Here is a 14,978-nt window from a genome sequence, read left to right on the forward strand (position 1 = left end):
TAATGAATTTAGTGAAACTTAGTCCCTAGCAGAGAAATGTGCATAAGACTATAGCTTAACATTACATTCTTCTTTGTGCTTATTCAGAAGTAAGGTGCACTAAATTCAGTGGGACGTATTCCCTAGCAGAAGTAGTCTTCTAACCCAATGGGAAGATAGATGTCTGCAGATGAGATAATATAAGATACTGTTCAGAGCATTAAATAACTTGCTTGACTGATTTTTTTCATCAAAGTGAATGGACTTCCAGGTCAGAAATTTAGCACAACACATTATATAATTCACTATTAAGCACCCATGTCAAGAAACAAACCAGACAAAAATTCAATGTATTCTGGTGTATGCCTGGTCAGTAGTGCCTCTGTGTACTGTAACATTAAAGTAAAAGGAAAATAAACTAATTTGCAGTGCAATATTATGCAAGTAAACTAAGCAACAAACCCTGCTGAGTTTAATGGGACTTGCTTCCATTGCAGACCAACTGTTCTAAATATGTCTATTATTTTTGTTAATCAAACACATAAAAAAGTTTAAACACACTGAGATCCGAACACAAATCACAGGTGACAGACTGAGTCTCCAAGATAATAACTAAGTAGGGTAAGCTCACCCTTTAAAATAAATGGGTGAACTGGACCACAATGAATTCCATCCAGGTCTGCTGTCAGCTACTTCTGATATTCACTCTGAACACTGGACTAGTAGAAACCTACTTTGGTCCTAAATGATATAAGATATTTTTAAAAAATTATCTGAGGGGTTGAATCCAGATTATTTGGGTCATATATGCACTTGTCTCATTGAAATCAATAAGTTTAAGTTGATCATGACTAACTTATCATTCTGATTTCAGTAGGACTAAAGCATGAGTAACTAGATCCAACCCACTGTAGACTTTCAAAAAATGGTATTTATTTAGGCCTAACTAGGCATGTGGAGTTTAAGGCCTTCCTTCCCAACCACAATCCTATCAAAAGACTGCTCCCCTCCAGCAAACTGCAAGCTGCTATTAGCCCCCAGAGAGAAGCTTCCATTGGACTCCCTTCTGGAGCAAGTAGCATTTTGGGGGGCAGGATTTTTAATCAGGAATCAGCTGAGGAATGGGTTAAACTTCTTGGCCACTGGAAATCATTCAGAATTTTGTGGTGTCAGGAATCAGAACTTTGTCACTGATGGTTATTAGTTATTATATCTAGAGGGAGAAAGAGAAAGGATTTCACAATACCACGCTGTTACTAAATGATAAAACAAGCACACATCACTCTTACTTACTGAGTATAAATTCAAAATTATTATCTTTCATGATCAAAATGCATTGCTGGGCATAGAACTGACAGCTTGCAGCTTTCCTATTTTACCACTGGCATTGTATAAAATACACAGATGATAAGATGAAAACTTATTTTAAATTGGATGTCCTGTTTCTCTAGGTGAGATAAACAATGATCCTATAACATTTAACACAAACCTAATGGGCTATCCAGATAGACCAGGCTGGCTACGATACATTCAGAGAACACCATACAGTGATGGAGTGCTGTATGGATCACCAACTGTAGAAAATGTGGGAAGACCAACCATAATTGAGGTATTTTCCCTACAGGATATTTATGTGGAAACTGTACAAAAATGCCTTGACTGAAATCTCCTATTCTGTGTAATGATATACTGTGTGGTAGCAATCCTAACTGTGAGTTTCAAAGTACCAGTTCTCTGACTAAGGTTTATTTTTCGATTCAAACAACCAAACCCAGTGTGTCCATGGCTTGCTCCTGTAAGCTTCATGCATTTGGTGAATTAAGCCTCTAGTTGTGAGGTGTAATGCCATAATCAATGAGTCTGTCTCAAATGCCAGAACAGTCTGCCAAAAGGCAGATTGAAGGAAATCCCAGGAGTTCAGGACCTGGCTGTGATACTTAATCATAAACTATGTACACTTTCCCTTGCCACTCTATTATCTGGTAAACAACAGAGTGTAGGAAGATAAGGCTGGTTTTTTTTACCTTGGGTTGGATCCGGATGATGTCATAATTCAGTCTCACTGAAATCTGTGCAACATAAGTTAGTCCTGACCAGCTTGTCGCCTTGATTTCTTGGATTACAACATAGCTAAGTTAATTTGGATCTAACCCAATGGATCCTAAAAGTAAGTGTGGCTTTAGAAGGACTTTAGCATTAATGATGTTTGGAGCAAAACCACTGAAATCAATGGGATTTAGTTAGTGGATGAATTCTAAGTATGACTAAGTTTGGATCCAACCCATTATGTTTAACTTGCACACAACTTGAACCAGGGATCTCTAGCTTTTTTTGGACTGTGAAAACACTTGGGAATGGGAGAACCATGAAGGTCCTTCATCATCAGGCTGAAGGGCAAGAGGAGAGAGAAACTCATTCTGTCAGCTCTGTTGAACTATCTGCTGCCCTTGTCTCTCCCTCATTTCACCAGGCTGCATCAGACAGAGAGTAGGAAGAGTATTCCATTGGCTGTGCTGAGGACCTGAATCCTTTGGTTCCACCAGCTGTCATCTAGCTGCAGCCATTCCATCAGGCTACTTGAACTATTTCCAGTTCACATCTTGTGTTCTGTCTTCCCCTCTGTCCCCAAGCTCAACCTGTGTCCCTTCACACAGCTTTTATGTTAACTCTTGTTAGCATTTTCAAATAATGAAAATATTTGAAGGTCAAACTAAAAACAGCTATGTGGGGTTTGATGCTCATCTGATAATAGATTCAAAAATGTAACAAGTTACTGTTTTACGTTTTTTCACTAGATCACTGCTTATAACAGGCGTACCTTTGAGACTGCACGGCATAATTTGGTAATTAATATAATGTCAGCGGAAGGTATGTCTGCAAGAACTTGGTCAGCATTTATGCAGCTAATAAGTAATTCACACTGTTAGGTTATTGTACAGAAATGAAGTGCACTCAGTGTTTTGTGATGCAGAAGTATGCTGAGCTTTCCTCTATCTTTTTATTTTCCTTTATCTGGCAATTTGTAAGCCGCCCTTGTCAAAGAGGCCATTTTCATTTTCATAAAAATACTTTTGAAACGGTACCATTTATAGCAAAAGCATGCATGTGAAAAGTGCACCTGCCTGAATATCAGAGAATCCCAAATGGTGGCTTATGAGCTACATGCAGCTCCTGACTAAATTGACCATGAGTAAACTTAAAAGGAACCCTGCAGCACGCATGCACTGTAAAGGAATGTGAAACATCAGAATGCTATAGGCCTTATTCACACATTCTGATTCTAAATATCCTGAACATGAGAGGAGTACATCTCTGCCTCCTTGTGCATTTTGGTTGCCCTGCATTCATGGAGCACTGTGCTCTGAAGAGGAGAGCATTCTGTATCCATGGAGGATCAGCATTCTCAATTCCATGAAGAGCCTTGAAAGTTGCAGCAATTATTTTAGATCATTGAGAATGAAAGAGCATGACTTCATCCATCAGCACCACAGCACATACACTGAGAAACCTCAATGCCTGAAAGTTGACATGGCTACTAAGGGTGTGTGGGTTGCAATTACTTTTTACATGTATGAATTAATTTTAAGGTGCCCATGAGGTTGAAGGCCATAGTAAAAATTTTGGTCATGAGGGGCGGGCTTCGCCAAGCAGCACATAGCCTTGAAGTTTCTACAGTGTGAAGCCAATGGAGATTAGTAGGGTGAGGAACAGAATCACAGGCTTGCCCCCTTCACCTTTCCTTTGTTTCTCTTTGGGAGGATGGGGTGGACATGCTCTTCCCTTAGGGGGCTACATGGCTTTATTCAAGCAGGAGAGGCAGAATGTGTCCAGTTCTGACACCTGTGCAAGTTTGCTTGAAGCAAACTGTATCACACTAAGGGCTGTTCCAGCCCTTGTGAAGCTGGGTTCTTTTCACTGGATTATTAATAAAAGACTAGTCATGTTTATAAAATGACACTGCTATATACACAATTCTTTCAGGCTATTTTGTAAATTTCAAAAAATCTAAGGCACCATTATTTTTTTCTTTGAAATCAGATTTTCCTTTACCATATCAAGCAGAATTCTTCATTAAAAACATGAATGTAGAGGAAATGTTGGCAAGTGAAGTTCTTGGAGACTTCCTTGGAGCTGTGAAAAATGTGTGGCAGCCGGAACGTCTGAATGCCATAAACATCACTTCAGCTCTTGACAGGGGAGGCAGGGTCCCACTTCCTATTAATGACATGAAAGAAGGGTAAGTAAGATGTTCTGGTATTTCTTCCAGTTGTTACTGAAATTTTTAATTTCAATTAAAAATATTCAGTGGAAAGAATTCTCCCTCAAATAATCCAATAAAAAGCTATGGACAACAACTCCGTTTGGAGACACCTCTGGATGTTAATCAGCTGTGAACAAGCAGCTGCAGGGAGCTTAATCTAGGGTTCTCTGCCAGAAGGAATTTTCTCTAGCACCAGTTGCTCTAGGAATGCAGAAGTGAAAGGAAACTTTCTTTCTCTTTCTTTCTTTCTTTCTTTCTTTCTTTCTTTCTTTCTTTCTTTCTTTGGTGCCCCATAACCTGAAGGTTCTTTGGACGGTTTACAAATGCTAAAACAGCATAAAATACATTAAACAATTAATAATCAGATAAAATAGGTAAAACAATAAGTTAATAGATGACATAATAAAATACACTCCCACACATTATAATACAGCCAATAAATTAACCAAAATTAAATTAAGTAATCCATAACAAAATATAAAAGTATTAAATTATCCAAAAACCTGTTTAAATAAAAAAGTTTTCACCTAGTGCCCAAAAGAAGGAAGAGTTGGCTCCAGCTGGGTATCCCTGAAGACTGAATTCTAGAGTCCAGGTGCTACTGCCAAGAACGTCTTCCTCCTAGCCCTTTCCCCTTTGATCTCACTAGGGGAGGGCACTCAGAGGAGTACTTCCAAAGAGAATCTAAGTGGACTAGTAGGAATATAAGGAGCGAAGTGCTCCCTCAGGTACCCTGGCCCCACGCTGTTTAGAGCTTTATATTTCAAAGACAGCACTTTGAATTGGGCCTGGACTGGAACAGGGAGCCAATGCAGCTGACAGAGGTAATGTGTTCTTGCCAGCCAGTCCTCATAAGCATCCGTGCCATCCTGTTCTATATTAGTTGTAATGTCCAGACTGTTTTCAAAGGCAGCCCCAAGTAGAGCATATTACAGTAATCCAGCTGAGAGATCCAGGCAAAAGGTTACCAGCACATGGATCACTGTGGCAAGGCTCTGCTCATCCAAGTAGGAACATAGCTGAGAAATCAGCCAAAGCTGACAGAAGATGCTCCTAGCCACCTAGTCCACCTGAGAAACCACGGAGAGCTCAGGGTCCAGCAGTACTCCTAGGTTATAAAACTTATCCTGTAGGGGAAGTACAACCCAGTCCAAAGTAGATTGAAAATTTCCCAGTTGGAGTGCAGGAGTGCTCACCACAGGACCTCCATCTTATCTGGATTCAGTTTCATTGTTTCAAAATCAATAAGCAGCAAGGATACTTAAGTGCAGCCTTCTCAAACCTGGAGCCTTTCTCATGTGTTGGACTATGATTCCCAGCAGTTCATGATATGCACTTATTAGCTTTGTTGGTATCTCACTTTTCCTCCAAAGAGCTTAAAGCAATTGATTTTGTGCAGTGCCATATTTTCCAGGCTTCCTTGAAAGTAAGTCCCACTGTGTTTAGTGGGGCTTACTCCCAGGTGAATGGGCACAGAGTTGCAGCATGCTCTATGCATGTCTACCTGGAAGTAAGGCCCGCTGTTAGTGGAGCTAACTCCCAGAGGCATAGTTGCTGATGGCAGGGACATGTCTGGATTCTGATTTGGAAATGTCCTGTTCACAAAATATGTATAGAATTATACTCTCAATTAGAAATTACTTAGTAGAATTCACACTTATGTAAAAGTAAGCTAGATTTAATTCTTTAAGGATTTGGGGGCGGGCAGGCAAGAAAACAGTGGTGTCTGAGCAAAGTACTTGATAATGATAATGGTTAAAAGTACTTTTTATTCTTTTCTTCCACTCTTTATTGTCACCTTTAAGACAATTAATTTTTCTATAAGAAACAGCTCTTTAGTGAAACATTTAGAGAATCATAAATCATGCGTGGTAGTTTACGTCAGGTTTTTGCTTATGTGCCTATATTTGACAAATCTGCATTACAGATACGTTTTTCACATGATTACTAATAATCTTCTATGAATGGACTCATCAATGCTGAGTAACAGAAATACCTTGTATTCACAGAAGGAAACCTTTGGATCCACTGATGAATGCAGTGATTAAAAGCTTGCCAGTCATCATTCTAAAACTCTCAATATTTATTTGCAGTGTCTATGTTATGGTTGGCGCAGATGTGACATTCTCCTCCTGCTTAAGGGAAGTTGAAAATCCACAAAATCAGCTGAGATGCAGTCAAGAAATGGAACCTGTTATAACTTGTGATAAAAAATTTCGCACTCAGTTTCACATAGACTGGTGTAAAATCTCTTTGGTGAGTTACTGGTTGACATCATTACATAATACACAACCATGTAGGCATTAAAATAAGCTTGTGAAACCTCAGTTCTACAAACATATTTTTGTTTTATCACACAAGGCAAAGTGGGTGGGTGCAAGAAAAAGGGCCTTTCCTGTTATGGGGTCCATGCTTTCCCTCCCTAGACATACCTGCATGGACCTGTCACTATAAATCTTTTGGTACCTGAGAAAGACTTGGCTTGACAGTGACCAGGGGGGGAGCTGAAGTGGTAATTCTTCTGCTTTCATGATTATTCTATTTCATCAAGATGTTTGAAATTGTCTTGGTTATATATGTGCTTTTAGCTGCTTTGAATTCCCCCACTGGAACAAAAGCAGGATTGACATTTCTAAAACAAACAAATGAGGATTGAGTCCATGAGTCAGTGGTGGAGAGAACAGTTTGGATATAAAAGCCCCCAGTTCCATCCTTGGCATGTCCGGATAAGTGGTGAAAGATTCCATTCTGAATCCCTGGAGACTTGCTGCCAGTCAATGTAGAGCAGAAACTGGCAGAGGATAGAGCTTAATCTATGGATAGATCTTCAGGTATTTTGTAATAAATCAGCAATCATTTCATATTCTCAAAGGTGTTGAACAATGGTAACAGCGAACCTTTACTCTTCCCTTCTAAGTAAGTTTGGGAAGAAAGAGGAATAGAAGTGCATGTGATAGGACTAATGAGCAAGCTCCAGTTCTCAAGACAAATTCTAAGGCTGAATGTGTGCTCAAAGGCCCCTTGTCTGGTAATTCTATGTCCACCTTCCTGAGCCACTGGTTTGCATTTTGCTGACTGAACTGTGGAGTTAGTCAAAAATAAAATAGATCAGCCAAGCCCTTGTGTAGAAAATACCGAATTGGAGACAGACCAATAGTCTGATCCAGTAAAAGCTGGCTTTCTGTCTTTCTTTGAAATTGCTATGGCACTTGCCATTATTTAACAACTCTGGAAATAACACTTGGTACCACATTAAGTCATGACATCTGCTGTGAAACATTTTGTTAAGCCACAGAATCTTTAATCATGGGTAATAGCCAGTAAAGCAACAGTGCAGAATCATTAGAAGAGTTGTGTGTCACCTCATTGTTTCTTTTAGGTATTCATCTTCAATGCATTGTTTTGATAAATTCTGAACAATAAGTATAATTTTAATCAATTTCAATGTGGTATGTGCATGAAGAATCCCCACGATTTCTAAAGGGTTGATAGAAAGACAGAAAATAAGGGTGATTCCTTTAAAATTATTTGTAGAGTTCCACAAGATGTTTGAACCCCACATGTGTGACTGTTCTCTTAATGCAGATGAAGTCTATGGGTTAAATTGTAATTTAGTCACACAAAATAGATTCATTGAAGTCAATGGGACTAAAGTCACAACTAAGTCTGGATCTAACCTATATTTTTATTTTATTGACTGATCACATTTGAATACTGCCCAATAGCCTGAATAGTTTGCAATAGCCTCTGAATAGTTTGCAATAGTGTAACCTTAGTAGAATGAAGTGTAACAGTAAGCATAAGCTTAACGCATGGGTAAGTAACACAGGTTCTAATGTTTGCCCGCCTCCTTCCTTTGGCACTCCCCAAGGTGCCCTACTGCTCCCACTTATATTTTTAAAAGTGGGAACCAGCAACCTGGCCTTAGACTCAGAGAGCAGAATGTCCTGGTCCAATTCTGAGACAAAAAGTGTAATTTATCTTAAATTTTATGACTTTAATTTTCTTCTGCAAAGAATGTATGTGGTTCAAACCACTGTGCCACCTGCATCCCTGGTACAAAGCACACTTAAAAATAAATTGTGATTGTAGAAGGCTAGTGCTTAAACTTCTCTGAAATGCATGGAGCTTATTCAGCTTGCTGGGTTTTGACCACCATTTTTTAGAAGTATTACTGTCTAAAGTACCTTTTGTCTTTTTGGTATCAGGTTGATAAAACACAGCATGTGTCTACCTATAAAGAAGTGATCCGTGGAGAAGGCATCTTACCAGATGGCGGCGAATACAAGCCACCTTCTGAAAATCTGAAAAGCCGAGATTATTTCTCAGATTTCCTCATTACATTAGCAGTACCGTCTGCAATAGCACTGGTGCTTTTTCTAATACTTGCTTATATTATGTGCTGCCGAAGGGAAGGAGTGTGAGTACTTTGAAACACTAATAAATGATTGTATATTTTTTTCAGTTTATGGGAACATGAAAAATTTATTAGATGAGCTTAATTCAGTTCATAAAAAACAGTTTTAATATTTTCTAAAAGATGCAATAAAATCAAATTGTGACAATTAGTTATTTTTGGGGCTGGAAATGTTTTAAAAATTATTAAGGAACTGAAAAACTGAGGAACCCTTTCCTAAAATCATTAAAAATGACAGTAATTTGAAGCTAATTAGAGGTGATAAAAGTCTCTAACAATTAAAATAAACATTATTGAGATTGTGAACTGAATTTAGGGTTATAAAAACCAGGAGTGTAAAAAAAGAAAAGCAGCAAGCAACAGAATTCCTTCCATTTTACATGCACATGTTCTAGGAATTTTCTAGTCCAGCATCTGTCCTTTTAACCTGCATATTCACTTCTCTGTATACGTGTCTTCCATCTCTAATCATCTCTTTATGTGCCTTCATTCATGCCTTCTCATAAACCTTGTGGCAAATGCTCCTTAGATGGTTTAAATGGTCATGATTCCAACAAGTTGTATGAATACAGAAACCAAAATGTATCATTGAAGCCTTCTTTGCAATGTTGCCATAGCTGCTCCCATGGCTGAAGAAACAAGCCTCTGTTCAAGTGCAGCTTGCCTCTTTGCTTATCGGAACTGCTGTGGCAAATATTTCCAGGCTATTCCAGTTCTTGTTTGCCCACACATACAGCTTCTTGGAATCATTGTCCATTGTAACAAGGTCAGCATTTCCACATCATGTACAATTTCCATCAGCAGTTAGATTTAATGTTCCAAATGCCAATGCTATTATTTAATTCATAACTTTTGTTTTATTTTTAGGGAAAAGAGAAACATGCAAACACCAGAGTAAGTGTCTTCTTTCCTGTTATTTTCTACCATTATTTAATTTTCATTTTCCAGTAGCTTGTCATGCTTCACACATGTGTACCATCCTCATTCTCCTTAACTTGTTCTTCATTTCTGTGATGGCTGCTTTGAAAAACGTAGAGTGTTGAGGAACTGAGCAGGTCAAAATAAAAAGGGTGTAACAGTTCATAATAAAACAGATCAGGATAAAAATATTAATATTTAGTTTAGCCTTGCAGCTTGTGAGATTATGGTCTTTATTTCTATATGGTAATGATTTTTTAAAAATTATAATCAGTTTTGTAGAAGGTGCAATAGAGGTATAAAATGTGATTTATATGAACAATCACCAGAAATCAAGCTATAACACTTACCAGATTGCAAGAATTGTATTTACACTTAGTTGTAAAGAGCAACCTTCCCCAACCGCATGCTGTCCAGATGTGTTGGATTGTGCCTCCCATCATTCAGTCAGAATGAGTCATACTAGCTGAGAATGATGGAAGTTGCAGTCCAACAGACTGGGGAGCACAAGATGGGAGAATCCTGCTATGAAACATTAAATATATGATGGCATTTGATGTGTCTGGATTCTAATTGATAATTATTTGTGTCTAGATACAATTCCTTTCATCTCCTTAAAATCCTCTTCACCCAGAGAGGGAAGCTGCTATTAGTTTCAGTGGAAGATTCCCTCTTGGACCCAATCGCAGCTTCAGTAGAGGTAGCTTGGAGGAAGACTGTGATAGTGGGGAAAAAGTTTAGCCTCACCTCACTGTGTAATGCTCACTACCTCTGCAGCTGTTATTTAGAAGGCAAGCACATTAAATACAATCATGTGTTTAATGTTTCACTTGAGTTTCAGCTGGCTGTTTAGGAAAAAAATTAGAGGACTGGATGCAGCCTTAAGGCTTTATATGGTTTGCTCCTTATATAAAAAATAACTGCTTTTTATTTTTTCTCTTTTCAAATAATTTTAAATCCAGTGTTTGTTATGTACAAATTTTGTCTATTGAAATGATGTAGTAATCTACCAACTCCTTAAAATGTATTTTTTGCTGTTCTGTTTTACTAGACTAGCCATTCTGTTAAATATGGGAAAATGTCATTTCCTTTTGATCTAGTATCCAGCTGGTCCACCATAGTGCAATTCAGAAATCTACCAAAGAACTTCGAGAAATGTCTAAAAACCGAGAGATAGCATGGCCTCTTTCAACACTTCCTGTGTTTCACCCAGTCACTGGTGAGATTGTACCGCCTGTTCACCCAGACAGCTATGACAATACTAGCATGCCACTGATGCAAACACAGCAGTAAGTATCAATGGAGAGATCTACAAGTGAGATAATTGAATTGCATTTCTTTGTGAATTTGCTGACGTCTTTCTGCGCCCCCCCTTAAAAATTCTAATTGATGCAGGACGACTGCATGAATAACGCCTCATCTGGAAGCACCTTTAAATCAGGAACTCTTTTGTTACCCAGGGCTCATTTATCCTACTAATATATTTTCCTAAAATAAGCTTATTTTCTACAAAGTTTAAAGAACAGTCTTTAAGCATCCTCAGGCATACTGACCAATGAAACCCCATTATCACTGAAAAGATAATTAAGCAAGTGGGACCTGCAATAAATGATTGCAGTGTAACACCACTACCTACAATGAATATTCTTGCTCTTGGCTCCAGACAGACAGCCTTATTCGAACTACTGGAGTTTTAAGAGTGGGAAAAGGATAAAACACTTTTCTCCCTTCAATGGCCTTCCACTGCTGTACTGTATAAAGCTAGCCTGAAATATACTTTTACAGCAACATGAGGGCTGGGACCCCCTGAGCCAGGAAATGGAAAAGGCATCCCCCTCAACATCATTCCCTCTCAGGGACATGCATTATTTCATTTCCTCTTCCTCTGTCCTCCATTTTCCTCTTTCCTTCAATAGACACAAACTTTCTATGTCACAGATTTTTCTCTGATACAGACTAAATAGATCAGTCTCAGAGTGTGCCCATCTTTTCTTAGGGCCTTTATCTCTTTCCACTGACTAAACAACATGTTATGTTAATCATGAGGAAGTCACTTTTGCAGAGAAAGGGCAGGAGGTGACCTGGATTGCAATTCTGGCATAGGGAGGAGGACTTTAACCTTTTTCTTCTACTGTGGTTCTGATCTGGATTGAGACCCCTGCACCTGGAATTTGCATGAGGAGGCAATGCAAATGTCCCATGCAGTTAGCAGGCATAGGGTGGGGGGTGATTCAGATCAGACCCACAGTGGTAGTAGGAAGGTTTTGTTTTACTTATCTTTAATTAAAAGATATAGCAGTTATATCACTGCTAGAATTAAAAGTTAGATAAAGCCTTTGTCCCCCATACCAAGGTCCCAATCTAGATTGGGGTCCCATCACTGGCTATTTCTGAAATTAAAATCTTGCATTCATAGGCAAACTGCATGATTTCAATACAACATAGTTTGGCCTTCAGAATCATCACCACCACCATCTTGATCTAGCATTTCTGTACTTCCATTTCCTCTTGTAAGGAACCTGGGGCAGCTTACATACTTCTCTAGTGCCCCATATTTTTAAATCAAACTGATACTCAATCACCAGAATTTGGTATTAGAAGAACAAGTGAGCATGCAACGAAATACTGCAATTTAGCTAATTACAATTAAAACATGATGGGCATAAATAGCTGTTATTATGAAATTGTTTCTTCTATAAAATGAGAGAGATTCTAAATGAGGTTTTAGAAACAAAGGGTGTAATTAATAATCGTAATCAATGGGAAGTAATCATCCTTTCAGCTATAGAAGTCCTTCTCAGGGTATCTCCTCCTAAAGAAGGGAGTGGTAAAAAGAAGCGCCTTTTCAGTGATGGCATCCTATCTCAGGAACCCCAGGGAGGTATGCATGGCACTATCTTTATTATCTTTTTGGTGCCAGGCAAAAAACTTTTTATTCATTAGATATTTTAAAAAATAATCATTTGACATTTTTATTTATATTTTTAATATCATATTGCTATTGCTGCATTGTGGGGTTACATTTTATATGGTTACCACTATTTATAATTTTTAGTGTTCTTTTTAGTATTTTGTGTTTTATCTGGGTATTTTATTGCTGTATATGGGATTTTAATGTCTGTAAACCATCCAGAGAGCCCTCTGGGCTTTTGGGGTACTTTATAAATGCAGTAAATAAATAAAGTTTGCCAACAACTGAGAGCTGGTGTGGCATAGAGTTAGAATGCTGGACTGAGACTCAGGAGCTCTTGATTCTAGTCCCCATTCAGCTGTGAAGCTCACTGGATGACTTCAGGCTGGTCACATTCTCTCAGCCCAACCTCCTTCATTGGGTGGTTGCTGTGAGGCTAAAGTAGAGATGAGGATTATGTAAGTTACTTTGGTTCATTGCAAGAAAAAGCCAAGGTTAGAATATAGTATAATTAAACTTTAAGGGGAGAATGTGGATTGTTCTCAGTATTATACCAATCATTATGCCTGAAGTACAAAGAGACCTTTTGGTACCTTAAAGACTAGCAGTTTTATTGTGGCATAAGGTTCATGGACTAGATCCTGCCATTCCAGATACATGATTATCTTCAGTTGGAACATTTATATAATTTATTGGTACAGAGGAAAAATGTTTATAAACATTGGAGCAAGAAATAGTAGTAGAGTTATCACATTTTATTAAAAGCAAATTCCCATTGTTTGGAATCATTGCTTTGTACTGCTAAATGGAAGGTGTGATTTTTATTTTCAGATTGTCTCATTTTGATTTAATGTATCAAATGTTTATTTGGAAACACATCTCCCATTAAGTACTTTTTTGTGCATAAAACTTCCTTCATTTTCTGTGTCAGAAAACATATAAAGGTCTGACTGCAGACTAAGGATCCCAAATGAGGTCAATTGTACCCTTCGCCACTAGACCAAAGTGAAACACCCTTGTGGAACTCTGGAAGCAGAAACCGATTAGTCCTTAAGAGAAGCAAATGATTGAAGGCACTTTGATTGAAGGCACTTTTTTGCCCTGTGACATTATTACCAAATATACAGAGCCTAGTAATGTTAATTTTTTTGATGTGGATCCAGAATAAGTTAATATAACATGGATCTCATTGAAACCAATATATGTTGGCCACGACTTAGTTCCCATAGGAATCAATGGACAATCAATTCAACTGAGGGCCCAATTCTAGCCTTTGTCAGTGCATTCTTAGGATAGAATTCTTCACCAGGTCTAGAGTCCTGCCAGGTTTTTGCCAGCAAGTCATAAATAAAGACACAGCAGCGTTTCTTGCCCTATATTTGTAAAATTATTTCCCTCCCACTGCAAGACTGAGTGGCTTTGCATTCAAAGCTTCCATTGCTGTACTCACACCACTCTGTCCTCCTTCTGTTTCTCCTCTGTGACATGAGGGACGTGACAGACTTGGATCTTTTCATGGTGGGGATGGAGAGGGGGAACAAATGGATTGCTTCCCCTACTGGAGCTATGTCTCAAAGCTGAAGAGGTTGTTTTGATCCATCCTGTGGCTCTTAGGCCGTTATCTCAGGGACTACAGGATTGCCTTGTCAGTCTGAACTGGATGTATCAGCTCTGGATTTTATCATGGGAATAAAAATCAGGAAATGTGTGGGAATTTAGGTTTCCACAGAATAGCCATTTATTATAGTATAGATGTGGTTTTCATGTTGCCATTCATCCTATTGAGGATTGTTAATTACTTCACAGAGCAGAAGCACTGGATTTTACTCTGTAGATTTTGTATTAGCACTCTGACACACATATATATCTAAAGGAGGTGTTTTTAAATTACTTATAGGAACCTGCCACATCAGACTCGGATTCCACAGCAGCAAACAGAAGGTGACTATTTTTTTTTAAATCAGGTTATCAAATGACGTTCACAGAATTATTACAATTTGTTTTTATGCAGTAGCACAGTTTTCTGGGACCAGCACTCCTCAAGCAAATAATTCAGGGAAGTGTAGACCAGAATGAGAGGGTTATAAAATTAAAAAATTTTATAGTCATAGAATTCAAAAGCTGCTATAGCATCAAAACAGAAGTTGCTGCAATCAGTATGAGGCAAACATGGGTGAAGTTTGCACTATGAATTCTTTTCGAAAACACAGGTTTCTCAGTGTCATGTTTTTCTTGGTAACTGTGGTCCATGTTTTCTGTAGTGCTACAAATCGGTCTTTTTCTCATGTAGAGGCTGGTGCCCTAAGCCTTTGAAATCAGTGAATTTAGGCTGCATGAGGATGGACTGATAATGGTTTGTTAACATACCTAAAAATAAAGCAATATAAAACTGTATATAAGGGTGCACTGATCTTTGTTCTCAGAATGCATCAGGCTTAGATTAGCTGAAAAATATGTAATTTTTGGTTTGTTTCTATGCACACTGGCTCAAT

At 38.3% G+C, this 14,978-nt stretch overlaps 1 protein-coding gene across 2 annotated transcripts in view; it reads left to right on the top strand.

Moving 5' to 3' along the window:
* The window catches only part of SGCE (sarcoglycan epsilon), a 31,326-nt gene that overhangs the window by 14,488 nt on the left and 1,860 nt on the right, over window positions 1-14,978 (top strand). The window contains exons 3-10 of one of the 2 annotated variants that reach the window (XM_044428980.1): window positions 1,431-1,588; window positions 2,775-2,847; window positions 4,018-4,216; window positions 6,334-6,496; window positions 8,449-8,660; window positions 9,525-9,551; window positions 10,676-10,864; window positions 14,384-14,427. In XM_044428980.1, the coding sequence (XP_044284915.1) occupies window positions 1,431-1,588; window positions 2,775-2,847; window positions 4,018-4,216; window positions 6,334-6,496; window positions 8,449-8,660; window positions 9,525-9,551; window positions 10,676-10,864; window positions 14,384-14,427 (1,065 nt within the window). The remainder of the gene's footprint in view (window positions 1-1,430; window positions 1,589-2,774; window positions 2,848-4,017; window positions 4,217-6,333; window positions 6,497-8,448; window positions 8,661-9,524; window positions 9,552-10,675; window positions 10,865-14,383; window positions 14,428-14,978) is intronic. The other variant, XM_044428981.1, reaches the window with a different exon arrangement.

The sequence above is a fragment of the Varanus komodoensis genome, unplaced genomic scaffold, assembly GCF_004798865.1.
Source record: "Varanus komodoensis strain SLA01 unplaced genomic scaffold, ASM479886v1 scaffold2, whole genome shotgun sequence".
NCBI classification, from domain to species: domain Eukaryota; kingdom Metazoa; phylum Chordata; class Lepidosauria; order Squamata; family Varanidae; genus Varanus; species Varanus komodoensis.